This window comes from Prionailurus viverrinus, chromosome D3 (assembly GCF_022837055.1).
Source record: "Prionailurus viverrinus isolate Anna chromosome D3, UM_Priviv_1.0, whole genome shotgun sequence".
Lineage (NCBI taxonomy): Eukaryota > Metazoa > Chordata > Mammalia > Carnivora > Felidae > Prionailurus > Prionailurus viverrinus.
The window spans coordinates 21,483,963-21,497,767 of record NC_062572.1 but is presented as its reverse complement, the minus strand read 5'-3'; the positions used below and the strand labels follow the sequence as shown (position 1 = coordinate 21,497,767).

General features: G+C 47.2%; 1 non-coding gene and 1 gene segment (V, D, J or C); one reads left to right on the top strand and one right to left on the bottom strand.

Annotated features, from left to right (window-relative positions):
* The first annotated feature begins 5,673 nt into the window (after window positions 1–5,673).
* Window positions 5,674–9,952, top strand: LOC125149372 (probable non-functional immunoglobulin lambda variable 1-50). The segment is given in 3 exon segments: window positions 5,674–5,746; window positions 5,857–6,191; window positions 9,818–9,952. Coding segments are annotated over 3 exon segments (528 nt in total).
* A 442-nt stretch (window positions 9,953–10,394) lies between these two features.
* LOC125149730 (U6 spliceosomal RNA) lies at window positions 10,395–10,498 on the bottom strand. The gene has a single exon (XR_007146032.1). It is a non-coding gene; the product is annotated as a U6 spliceosomal RNA (small nuclear RNA).
* Window positions 10,499–13,805: the final 3,307 nt, after the last annotated feature.

Below are 13,805 nucleotides of genomic sequence, written 5' to 3'. Positions count from 1 at the left end.
ACACAGAAATTCTCCTTGGGAAGGCTGCTTGTTCATATTAGTTACCTTGGGCACTAGGGCATATGGCATGTGGATGCTTGTGGTCTGACAGTGGCCAGGCTGTCAGGTCAGTGTCCCTGACATCCTTTCCAGGGACAGGCTGAAGCTTGACCTGTGGGCAGCAGAGGGCACTGTCGGCCTCCCCAGGAAGAGCACACTGGGGGCCCCCTGCTGTGTACCCTACAACCCCCCTTAGGGCGCCCACACTTTTGCCTATGTGTGCTAGTGGGGACTCAGCAGCTGTGTCCCCTCTGGCTGGGAGGGGTCTGCTGCTCACAGGTCTGTGGAAGGTTCCGGCAGCTGCTTCTTCCCTGGTCCCTCCCAGGAGACAAACTCTGAGTCTCTGTGGAAATCAGCCCCCTCTTTCTAAGGGACTAAGCTGACACTTCAGCTAGTAGGCAGGACGGAAATTTGTGTGAATAGCCGGTCCCCATGAGTCCATGGAGAAGACAAAAGAAACCGCTACATGCCCGCCCTGATCTGGGGCTGCAGGAGGAGCATCCATCATGGCCTAGACCCTTCTCCTTGTGCTCCTGGTGCTCCTGGCTCACTGCACAGGTAGGGACATCTCCAGATCCATGGCAGCTCTTGAGTGGGTGTCACCCTCACTGTCACAGACCACCAAGCAGCTTAACCTTTTCCGGTGCCCCGTTTCCCATGAGGGTCTGTGTTTACAGGTTCCCTGTGCCAGCAGGGGATGACCCAGATACTCTCCTTCTAAAGACTTCCACTGTGCTCCAGATCTATGGGGAAGTGAAACAAAAACCTGGCCTGCACCCTCCTGACCTGGTGTGCCCCTCACAACAGGGGCTCTACCACGCCTGGGTTAGGGGGTCAATAGCGTTGTCATTTCTTCTGTCAGCACCTGAGTTTCCTCAGTCCACTTGATCTGATAGTATCACATACTTTTCTTCAGATCAAAATTTGGATTAATCCATTGATAATATAGTCTCGCCCTGTTAATGTTGCACTGGAAGTAATCCCATGCTCAGAGATTTATAGCTCTTAATGAAGAAATTGGATAAGAATGAAAAGGCTGATTCCGGCCATGCTCTCTGGAGAGTGTAGAGTGACTCAGATATGCTTCTGGTCTGAGTGTTTCCATTTGGGGTTGTGATGCAACCCCCACATGCACGTGGGAATTGTATTATCTATTCTAGCATCAACCTCCAAAAATGAAAATTAGAAATAATATCATCTACAATAGCATCAAAAATATGAAACATATAAGGAAAGATCTGAAAGAATTTGAGAATTTTATGCACTAAAAATTATAAACCATTCAAAGGGAGATTAAAGGTTTAAATACATGTACAGATCTATCGGGCTTATGGGTCTAAATATTCAACTTGGTAAAGATGTCAATCCTCCCAGAATTGACCAATACAATCATTGTAATAGCTTTGGTAAAATGTCCTTGAAATGGTGGGGAATTTTAGAAAAGAAAAAAAGAAAAGAAAGTAGAAACACTAAGAAAACATGTGACTAGAATATAGCCCTGGGAGAATCCTGCCCTGTGTCCTCAGGCCAGCTTGTCTCTGAGGAGGATAAGGCCCAGGAAGTAGGTCTGAAGTCAGAAGAAACAAGTCAGGGTGAGAGCACAGATATGTAGTGTCAACCAAGGACACGGACCGGGTAGAGGACCCTCTGTCCGAAGGCCGAAGCACAGAGTGTGAGTGCAACAGGTCTGTTGCTGGGGACCCCTGGCGACGAGTCTATATAGTGCCCCCCACAGTGGGCATCTGGGGCGATGGTTTCTGTTCATCACTTCAACCTGGCGAAGGACCCTGTGACTTGTAACTTGTTGGAGAATTGGGGCCAGAAGACAGGTACATGAAGAGGGCAGCATGTGATCTCAGAAACTCTGTATTTTCAAGGGTTACAAGTGAAACTTGCATCCATAATTCCCGGGAAGACAGTCTGAGGAAACTGATCAAAAAGAGGTCACCACCAATGGCTGCCTTGGCCTCTCTTGGAAGGCATGTGGGTGTATCCCTACCCCACATGGGATGTTGTTTGCCTGGTCTTATGGAGGCATATGTAGTGGGAAGTCATGCCTACTGGAGAAGTCTTGTGTGCTCAAGTTCTTGACTGCAACTTAAGGATGAATTTGAACCCCTCTGACCAGCACAATGAAAGCCCCCATGTCCCAGGCCTAGGAGGAAATGAGATTCTAGCTCCTTGAGCACTCACGCCCAATTTCATCTGCCTACAATGACAGTTTTCATGGATTCTTTCTACTAACTTGTCAATGTAAGGCAAGATCTACATGATCTTGTAAGGAATGATCTGATCTGTGAGGAAATTTAAAATGAATGTGTATCTTAGCAAATGTGTATCAAGTCTCCTGCACCGATGTAGCAGAGGAACGCCCAGGGTTTCCTTCTCAATTTGTATTCAGATTTATTTTCTCCTTTCTGCCATTTCCTCCCCATTCTCTAACCTTGCTGGCATCCCGAGCTTTGTGCTCTGAATCCCCAAAGTGAGTTAGGCTTTGGACCAAGTAATAAGGAACTCCAAATATCCCTGCCCCCTATATTTTCTGTAATTTAGGTTCCTGTTTCCAGGATCTACAGACTCATCCATCCATGAGGTTGGGGTCAGATCTCAAGAACAAAATCATCTGTAGCAGAAAAAGCAGCAACATGAGATGAAATTGTGGCCTGGCACAAAACACATATGTGGAAGCCATAGAAATATGGACTGGGGAGATCTTGTCTCATTGTTATCTGAGATGAAACCTCTGGCTTCAGGTGTGCCAAGGCATGATTTCTTAGGTCCTGTCCTAAGACAAGTCTGACCACTGGGTCCAGACATGGGGCCATCTGGACAAACACTGTTCCAGATCAGTGAAGAATCAAGATGCAGCCTCCCTCCTCCTCTTGTGGGCCCTTCACTCTCTGGACACTTATTGCATCTGACTGTACATAATTTACAATCTGTCCTCATCCTCTCAAACTATGTCCCCAAATCCAGTCCTTGGCAACACATATTGTGATACCGTCTCGCATTGAGCAGAAATCACTTGATGCAATGGTCAGCTTTCCCTGGGGGCCAGGTCCATGAAGTGTCAGGTTAGAACCAGAGACACAGGAGTCCAACTGCATTTGACTTAGGACAGTTGACTCACCAAGAGTTCCTTCGTCCCACACTATTTACTAAAACATACTTGGTGCCACACTTGGTCTAGAGGCTCAGGATACAGTGTAGGCAAGACAGGGATTGTCCCTGTCCTCAGGGAGCTGACGCTATCTGGGAAAGGGAAAACAAACCAGGAAAAGCATAAACACATGTAAAATGTTACCATGGAGGGAGGGGAGTTGAGTATTGTAGGTGGATACAGGAGCCACTGGAGCATTTGACAAAAAGACACAGGATCTAATTCAAGCTTATGAAGAAAAGTCCAGATGTTTCAGTGAACACGAATGAGGAGGAGGGAGGAAGGAAGCCAGTGGGAACACCGGTAGCTGTTAGAGGATAATGGGCAGATTCAGCAAGTTTGGGGAGGAAGGAGGCACCGAAGAAGGGGGTGTGGCTTCGAGCTAATCCTTAGGAGCTGGATGACATGTGAGTGAGCTCCTAGGGAGAACATTCTTGATCAGGGGTATGGAGATGAGGCCCCAAGTTCACCCCCATGATGGAAGCGTCAACAACCTCCCTGCCTTGTTCAGTGGCAACATGGGGATATTTCGGGGTGTCTGGGTGGTTGGGTCGCTTAAGCGTCTGACTCTTGATTTCAGCTCAGGCCATGATCTCACGGTTTGTGAGTTCCAGCCCCATGTCAGGCAGCTTTGCATTGGCAGTGTGGAGCCTGCTTGGGATTCTCTTTCGCTCTCTCTCTCTGCCCCTCCCCTACTCATTTTCTCTTCTCTCTCTCTCTCTCTCTTTCTCTCAAAATAAATAAATAAATAAAACTTAAGAAAATAAAACACAGGCATATTTCCTCTCCAGATAACAAGTGGGAAATCCTTCAGGACTCACTCTTCTTTCTCTGATAGTTATCTGAGATGACCCTTCTCCATGACCCCCATGTCCCCAGGCTGATTTTCCACATAGGAACAAAATGCCTCTGCATTCCCATGTATCGCATCCACACAACAAGCCATCCAGAATGAGAGATCCTCGTCATCCTGGACCCATTGATCAGGAATCCCAGCCTTCAGGACTGGACCAGATCTCTTACACCATCTTCCCTGCCATCAACATGGTACCAGAAAGAAATTCATCTGATTTCTCCCAGAAACAGAGGTTCATCCCAGCATTTGGGGCCGGGATCAATCACATTCTGACAGCATGACTGGAAGATGTGGGTCTGGATAGGAGAGGAAAAGGTCAGACGGTTTGTGCAAGCATCCCCACCTTGTATATCACTCAGCTCTTTATTACCAGCTCTGCCCTCCACCCTCATAGCTGGTTCATGTTTGAGTCTTGTGTTGTGTACGTTAAGAGCTGAGCAGGGGACACAGACCATGGGGTTTCTGTCTCATACGGTTGTAATTCTGACTCCCAGAGCTTTCTAATGTCTTATAAAACATAAGACATCCCATGACCACCTGTGGTTTTCTCCTCCATCTGTCCCTTCCTCAGGAGAGGACCAGTTCCAGGGGCCCAGCACAAGATGCTCTGTACACATCCCAGGATGGTTCCCCGTCTGCTCCAGTCCCCAGTAAGTGCCACTCCAGGTCACCTCAGGATCATTGCTGAGAGACTCCACCTCACAGGGAGGTCACAGAAGGCACTACCACATTTAACCTTTTCTGTGTTCTGGGAGTGGGATCAGAATTAGCCAGACTCAAAAAGCCAAATATCTGATTCTCATACAAATACAGAATGGACAAGTATAAAATATGCTATTAAACTCATCTATTAGTGAGAAGACCAGTAAAATGGTGAAGCTTGAATAAACAGCAAATAAAACATAAAAATACTCATAGTTCACCAGGAAAACGGACTTTGAAAAAATATTTTTGTGTGTTGGAGATACACTGCTAAATTTGTAACAAGCAAGGAATCACATAAGAGGAAAAAACATGTGTCCTGCACAGAAAGAGACACATCTTCATGGGGGTAGCACAGTGCTCTGGATTTGATCCTGACTGAAAAGGAATCTGAGCAGAGACACCACCTCGACCCTGACCCATGAACAGCCAAGGTAGCCATGGCCAGACCTTGAAGAGTCTGGGTAGAGTATACAGCTTTCCTTGAGGTAATGGGAGGCAACATAAGGGGATACCTGGCCCTAAAGCAGGGGATAGGGGACAAAGCAGTAGGATGTCAGGAGGTGTGCCTGACTGGCTCCAGTCACATGTCACACAATGCTGTGTCTGGGCCTGGACCACCAAGGGACACATACAGCCCATTTCAAGGGTTAAAAGGTGATCAGAGCTGGGACCTGCCACCTGGAACTGCCTGTGCCCTATGTTCAGGGCTCACAGTGGTGACATCCACACCCCCTGGCCCCACACAGCCCCTCCCATACCCATTCCCTTACCTCCTCAACAGAGAGACCTGACCCAGGACCAGTGAAGTGTTAGACAGCTATGAGTCTCATTTGCATGGACAGATCCTCCCCCTCTTAGAGAATGAAAAGGGGAAGAGACCTATTAGGGGAGGTCTGCACACCGTGGGTTACAGAAGGTAGGAACAGTGATGACTTCCACCATGGCCTGGACCCCTCTTCTCCTCACCCTACTTGCTCACTGTACAGGTAACTGGATGTGAGGCCAAGGGAAGGGGCCCTTGGAGGACATGTGGGTCCTTCTTTTTCCTCTTGTCTCTAGACCCTGGCATCACGGTCTCTGGGTCTCTCATTTGCAGGGTCCTGGGCCCAGTCTGTGCTGACTCAGCCACCATCAGTGTCTGGGACCCTAGGCCAGAGGATCACCATCTCCTGCACCGGAAGCAGCTCCAACATCGGGGGTGGTAATGCTGTGAGCTGGTACCAACAAGTCCCAGGAATGGGCCCCAAAACCGTCATCTATTGGGATAACAGCAAACCCTCGGGGGTCCCAGATAGATTCTCCGGCTCAAAGTCTGGCAGTTCAGGCACCCTGACCATCACTGGGCTGCAGGCTGAGGGCGAGGCTGATTATTACTGCTCAGCATGGGATGATAGTCTCAGTGCTCACACAGTGCTCCAGTCCTGTGGGGAAGTGAGACGAAAACATGCTGTCCCTGCAGTGATGGGATTTCTTTTGCAGCCCCCATCTTCTGCCAAGACAGCTGGTTCCCCTTTTGTTTGACCTAAATCTGAGGTCTGAAACCCAACTCAGGGAACTTTCTCTAGGATATGTGTCCTTGTGCTCTCAATTCTGTCTCTGCAGCCTGTCCTTGCAGGTACACATTTTCTGTTTCATGCAAACTGAGCAGAAATTCCTGTACGCTGGGATATTGCCCTGGGGACAGAGTCCCTGAGGCTTGTGCCTGTCTGCTAGGGCTACCGTAACATAAAACCGTAGACTGTGTGGCTAATCCAAAAGATATTGATTTTCTCACAGTTCTGGATGCTGAATGTCCAAGTTCAAGGTGTTGCCAGGTTTGATTTCTCCTGAGGTCTCTCTCTTTGGCTTGCAGATGGTGGCGTTCTTCCTGGGTGCTCACATGGCCTTGTTTGTGTTTTCCCCTCTGGTGTCTCTACCTCTTCTTATAAAGACATCATCCCTATTTTTTAGGACACCACCCATATGACCTCATTTATCCATAATTACATGCTTCAATGCCTTATCTGCAAACATCACAATGTGGGTTAGGATTTCCACATAGGGTTTTGAGGGCACACAGTTCAGTCCTTATCAAGGGGTCAGGACAGAACCAGGACTCAGAGTCCAGCTGTGTCTGGCTTAGGATAGTCCACTCTTCCAATGGTATGCATTCACACCCTTTACTGAACCCTTGCTACATGGCAGACTTGGGTCTAAGGGGTCAGGACACAGCAAAGGAAACACATGGAGGGTACACCTGCTCAGGGAACTGACAGTGTCTGGAAGTAGAGAGAAGAAACAGAAGTAAAACATACTGTGTCTCAGGCTGACTTCCCAGATTGGGACAAATGTCCCTGCAGTCCCAGAATGAGGTCCATACAACACACCCTCTGGACGGGAGATTTGCCCTCCATGACCCACTGACCAGAAACTTCGGTTTTCAAGTTGCCTGGACCACATCACTCCACCATCTCCCCTGAAATCATCATGGTGACCAGGGAGGGGATTGTCCAAGTGGCTTGGGTAATACAGTGGCTATCTGGTTGGAACTGGGCTTAGTCACTGACTAATCACATGGCTGGGGATTTGGGGTTCAAATAGGAGAAGAAAATGATAAAATTTCACCAAATATGGCCGTGCCTACCACCTCTTCTTCCCTCTACCCTCTTTGTTATTCAAGTTGGGACATGGACTATGGACACTGGCATCTGGGCAGGGGACATGGGCCAGGTCGTTTCCATCTCATAAAATCATAGCTCAATCCCATGACCATTCTGATGTCCATGCACCTGATCAATTCCAGACCAACACACACTCACTCCCAGGCACGAGGTGTTGATATGAAATGTAGGCATTCACATGAGAGTTAGAAAGCAGAAAGTATAGGGTCGCCTGGATGGCTCAGTTGGTTAGGCGACTGACTTCGGCTCAGGTCATGATCTCACAGATAGTGAGTTCAAGCACCGTGTCAGGCTCTGTGCTGACAGCTCAGAGCCTGGAGCCTCCTTCGGATTCTGTGTCTCCCCCTCTCTCTACCCCTCCCCTGTTCACACTCTGTGTCTCTCTGTCTCTCAATAATAAATAAACGTTAAAAAAATTAAAAAAAGAAAGAAAGCAGAAAGTATATTACTCACATGATGACCTTCTCTTCCCAGAGGTAGAAAGAAGGTAAAGAGTTGCAAGAAACTTCAATGGTGGTCACTTCCCCACCACCTGACACCTGTGATCACCTTGTGATCACGATTTCGCATGGTCTTTGCAGGACCTAGAGCACAGACTTAGCATTGCCTGACCAGTTGTCTTGATCCCTCTGTAGAATTGAACCATGCAAAGGGCTAGAAAAAAACAAAGAATAAGACTGAGATTTGGATAAAGGACTGCACATGAGTTAGGGTTCTCCTAAGAAAAAGAACCTATAAGATGCATGTGTATACGTATGTGTAATATAATGTATGTCTAAGTGCATGTCTACGTGTGCATATCAATCTATCTGAGATATTTATTTTAAGGACTCTTTAGCCATTGTTGTAGAGGTTGGCAAGTCCAAAATCCACAGTGTGGGCTGGAGGGCCACAGACCCAGGAGAGGAAATGTAGATGTTGTAGTTTTGTTCTGAGGGCAATGTGTTCCCAGAATCCCTTCTTTCTGTGCAAGGTCAGTCTTTTCTACATCAAGGCCTTCAACTGATTGGATGAGGCCCATTCGCATTATGGATGGTAATTGGCTTTAATAAAAGTCTACTGACTTAATTCCATTTTTTAAAATTTATTCCTTTATTTGAGACAGACAGAGAGAGAGAGAGAGAGAGAGCACAGTGGGGGGGGGGGCGGGAGGCAGTGAGAGAAGGGGAGAGAGAATCCCAATCAGGCTCCATGCTTTCAGCTCATACCCTAATGCAGGGCTCAATCTTATGAACCGTGAGATCATGACCTGATCTGAAATCAAGAGTCAGTTGCTTAACTGACTGAGCCACCCAGGTGCCCCTACTCATTTACTTCTTAATATCATGTGAAATATATATTCGCAGAAACTACTAAAATCATGTTAGACCAAACATCTGGCTCTCATGGCCTACACAAGCTACTCATAATTTAACCATCACAGACCCAATTCCTCAGGGTGTGGAATGGACTAAGAAGTGTGAGACAGGTATGCCCTCATTGGCGATTTAAGGATCAAGGTGTCAGGTCATGGCCACCACAGACTGGATGCCCTTAGTCCTCCCTGTTCTTACTTACCACCCAGATGAATGCTTCCTGAGCTCCAGCAGGGATCCTACCCTAGCTCTGCCCCACTCTCTGAAGTGTTGACCCTGCCCTGTGCTCACGGATCTCCACACCTCTCCCTGCTGATCCAGCCTCCATCAGGGACAGAGACCCCAGGACAGAAATGCACTCTCTACTTCCCCCCGAAGGAGCAACAGCAGTGGACAGAATGACATGATTTTGACACATCATTCCCGGGATATCTCCTCAAATCTCTGGACTCAACCAGAGATGAGCCAAATCATTGGCTCAACCATGTACCCTGGGACCAAGGTTCCTTTTTTGTCTCCACATCATGCTACCTCATCAGCACTTGTTTCCAATCCAGAATGAAGCCAGACATCACTGACCAACACAACCCAAAGGTCCCAGTGCTCCTCCAGTGACCCAGGCTCAGGAACATGAGATCCAACCTTCTTGGGCCCCACAGTCAATCCACTCCATCCTGCAGTGCTAACTACAGGTTGACTACTTCTTCCACTTTGTCCTCTCCTTCTCCTTCTTCTTCTTCTGTTTTTTTCTTCTTCTTCCTTGAGACTCCCCTGTCTGTGTCTCCACTGCTCTGTTACAGGGTCCTGGGCACAGTCTCCACTGACATAGGGAGCATACATGTCAGGGTCTGTGGGACAGAAGGTCACCCTCACCTGCACTGGAAACAGTAACAATGTTGGAACAAATTATGTGGGCTGGTACCAACAGATTTCTCACGGTGGCCCCAAAACTGTGATGCTCAGGACAAGTAGACTCTCACAGTTCCAGATCTCTGGCTCCCACTCTGGGAACACAGCCTCTCTGACCATATTGGGCCTACAGCTTAAGGACGAGGCTGACTATTACTGCTCAGTGTGGGATGAAAGCATCAATGCTGACACAGTGCTACAGGCCCATGGGGACCTAAGACAAAAACCTGCCCCTGCCCCTCGTGGTCACCCCCATTATTGCCTGTGACAAACAGGACACCCTAGAGGGTGTGAGGGTCTGCTCTGAGCACAGAATGACCTTAAAAGGTCGGTCACAGTTGCTCTCCCTCATACTGTTTGTTTCTAAAAACAAAGCAAAACAAAACTATTGAGATAATTTGTATGCCACAAAGTTCATTCATTTACAGTATACAATTCCATGGTCTTTAATATAGTTCCACAGTTGGACAATCTCTATCATGACTGAATTTACCACATTTCCATCACCTGCAGAGAAACCTTGGACCTACCAGCAGTGAAGTCACTGTCGCCACTGCGCTCAGCCCTTTGTAGCCACAAATTCCATTCTGTCTGCGGTGATTTCTTGTGGGTATTTTACGTGCACTGTAACACTGAACATGTGCCATTTTAAGTGCCCCATTCACCCACATTAGGTGCATGCACATTGCTGTGGGAACATCACCATCTGTAAATGTATGGAATGTTTCACTTAGTTGCATATCACCCTTGCGTGGAGCCCATGCTAATCTATCTGGAAGTTTCCAATTTTATTGGATAGGCTGTCAAAACAAACATGTGATGGCCTTCTGTTGCCGAATTCTTAGGTGTAATATGTTTTTGAGGTCCATCTAGTTATACCTGGCTCTGTAGTTCACTTTTTTAAATTGGTGACTAGTATTTCACTGTATGGATGCACCATATATTCATTATCTATTTATCAGCTGATGGACATTTGTGTCGTTGACACCTTCTGTCTATTTTGCATTGTGTCTATTGCTGCCATAAACACTCCTATACAAGCTGTTTGTGTGGACATATATGTTAGTTTCTTTTGGTTTGATACCTAATAGCTGAATGCCTGGGCCATATCATGACTTTATTATACACTTCTGAATAAAGTGCCAGACTGTTCTCCAATGCGGCTGCAAAGGATTGCATTCCCACTAGCATATATGAGGTTTCAGATGACCATCTCCTCATAAAGCTGAAGTGGTATGTAAGTGGTTTTGATCTGCATTTCCCTAATGAGTAGGGATATTGGGCTCCTTTTCATGGTCTCTACTGTTTCTATCACATTACCAGCAGCCTAGGCTGTGAAACTCTCCAGGAAGCATTGGCTTTAAGGAGCTTTAGTCTGAGCTATTGTTGAAATTGTAGGCTCAGCCTGCTCACGTGAACACAGCAGAAAATCCTCGCTCAGGAAGATAATTCTCTCAGAGACACTGGAATGGGGAGACTGAGGGACAACCCTGCCACGTGAGGACCATAAGTTAGGAATGTCCTGTGGATTCTGCCTGTGCCAGGCACGGCACGCACAGGACTTCAGACCTGTTCTGGAACCTCTTCCTGACCATGCTGTTCACTAGTCAGCACAGGAGACAAGCTTCAGGCTCAGCAAGTCTCCCCATGGCTCAGAAGAGAAGGTGCCCCTGGGAACCAAGGAACGGTGGCAGCCCCTTCTTCCCCGCCAATACACAGTGGCAACTTTATGAAACCACACATTCCACAGAGACTCCAGCCCATCCCTGACAAAAAAAAATGCATAAACTCTAGGAAAAAATGAAAAATCCTTTCAAAAAGATAGAAAAGGACTTGCATAAATAGAAAGATAAACTTGTTGGTAGTTTGGCTTAATGATTTCTTTTTCCCTAATATTTATAAGGACAATTTTAAGGACAGAAATAGTCTAGAGCATTTTGCAAATGAATGGACAAAGAAGTAGGACATCAATTGTTGGATACTGAGACATTTGTTAAAGCTAAAATAATTTAACCAATGTGATACTGATACAAGAATAAAAAACAAGATACGTATTAGCATCCAAGAAAATAATCTATGCATGCAATGCACTTAAGAGTGATGTTTGAAGCACCATCCAGCAGGTAGACAAAATAACCTCACACATGAATAGTTTACTTTTGAATTCTAGAAAAGTGAGATTTTCCATGAGATCTATGAAAAACTAATTTTTATGTAAATTTAAAATGGTTCCGGCTATGATGGAAAAACCCAGGAAGGAGTCAACCACCTGAAATTCTGGTCACCAATTCCAGTGTGTGGTAAGGGATTTCCCCACACCAGCAAGCCATACTGGGACATCAGCTGGGTGCCCTACAATTCAACTCAATTCTGACACTCAGTACTGGAGATAACACAGATCCCACAGGGTAAGGGCTCAGTCCTGCAAGAATGCCCTCCATTTGGGGTGCCAATCACAAGTCTTGGGTGTTACCTGAGCTTTGGGCCCACTTGAAATGGGTTGCAGTCACCTCCTACAGGGATTTGATTAATTTGCTAGAGTGGTTCACACAATTCAAAGAAATGTCTTTTTTTTTCTGACAAGATTACTGATTCATTATAAAAGGGTATAACTGAGGAGCATCCAGATGGAAGAGATACACAGGCCCAGGTATGGGGGAAGGGCATGGAGCTTCCATGTCCACTGTGAGCCTGATATGGCTCCAAATCTCCACCTGTTCACCAATCTTGAAGCTCTATGAAGACCCTCCTTTAAAAAAAATTTTTTTTAGAAAGAAAGAACATGCAAGTGGGGGAGAGGGACGCAAAGAGAGAGAGAGAGAGAGAGAGAGAGAGAGAGAGAGATGGAGAATCTTAAGCAGGTTCCATGCTCAGCACCCAGCCTGATGCAGGGCTCAATCCCACGACCCTGGGATCATGACCTGAGCCAAAATCAAGAGTTGGATGCTCAACCAACTGAGTCACCCAGGTGCCCTTCCTATTGGGTTTTAGTGGAGACTTCATTACATACTCATGATTGGTTAAATCATCAGCCATTGGCAATAGATTCAAACTAATCCCTCCCCACCCAGGTCAGGAGGGGGTATTGATAGTTCCAACCCTCTACTCACAAATGTGAGTGCTGGCAACCAGCCCCCTATCTTTAGTTGCTTTGCAAAAGTCACTTTGCTAACTTAACCAAAGACACCTTTACCACTGGCATCGCTTGCAAGGTACATCTTTTTTGTTTGATCTGTAATTGAGGAGTGGTGGGCGTGAGAGTTTCCCCTACTGGTCTCCCAGCAACACTCTAAAGGAGATTTTTCTTTAATTTTGACGCTATATATACATGTTTACACTCCCATCGATCAGGGCTCCTTCTAAGAGTGAGAAAAAAGTATAATAATCATGTGCAGCACTACAGGATCATAGCATTTAGAAACCGGACCTGGATGTTTGAATAGACTGGGACCCGGTGAGCTACAGAAACAGCTGGTCTCTCAGGGCTTCGGGCCATGGTGAGGTGTGTGCCCTCGATCCTGAGCCATGAACAGCCAAGGAGCTATGCGCACACTCACCCTGAGGAGTCTGAGTAGAATGTAAAGTCTGTCCAGAAATGATGGGAGGCCACATAAGCGGAAACCTGGCCTGGCTGTAATGCAGGGCTCAGATCAACACAATGTCACCCAGTGTTGTGTCTGGGCCTGGAGACCAGGGTGCGCATGGGTTCCGTTTCTGAGGGGTCAGGGATGATCAGAGCTGGGACCTGCCACCTGGCACTGCCTGTGCCGTGTGCTCAGAGCTCACAGCTGGGGCCTCCCCACTCCTGGCTCCACCCAGCCACTCCCCTACCACCCCCCTGACATCCTCAGATGGAAGGACCTGACCCAGGGCCAGTGAGAGGACAGAGAACTTGGGTCTGATTTGCATGGATGGGCCCTCCCTCTCCCAGAAGATGAAGAGGGGAATGGAGAGATTAAGGGAGGCTCTGCTCATCTGGGTGGCCACAGAAAGCAGAAACAGTGACGGTCTGCCCCATGCCCTGCATCCCTCTCCTCCTTACCCTTCTTGCTCACTGCATAGGTAACCGGATTCAGGGACAGGGAAGTGGTCCAGGGAGGACTATTGGGCCCTTTATCCTC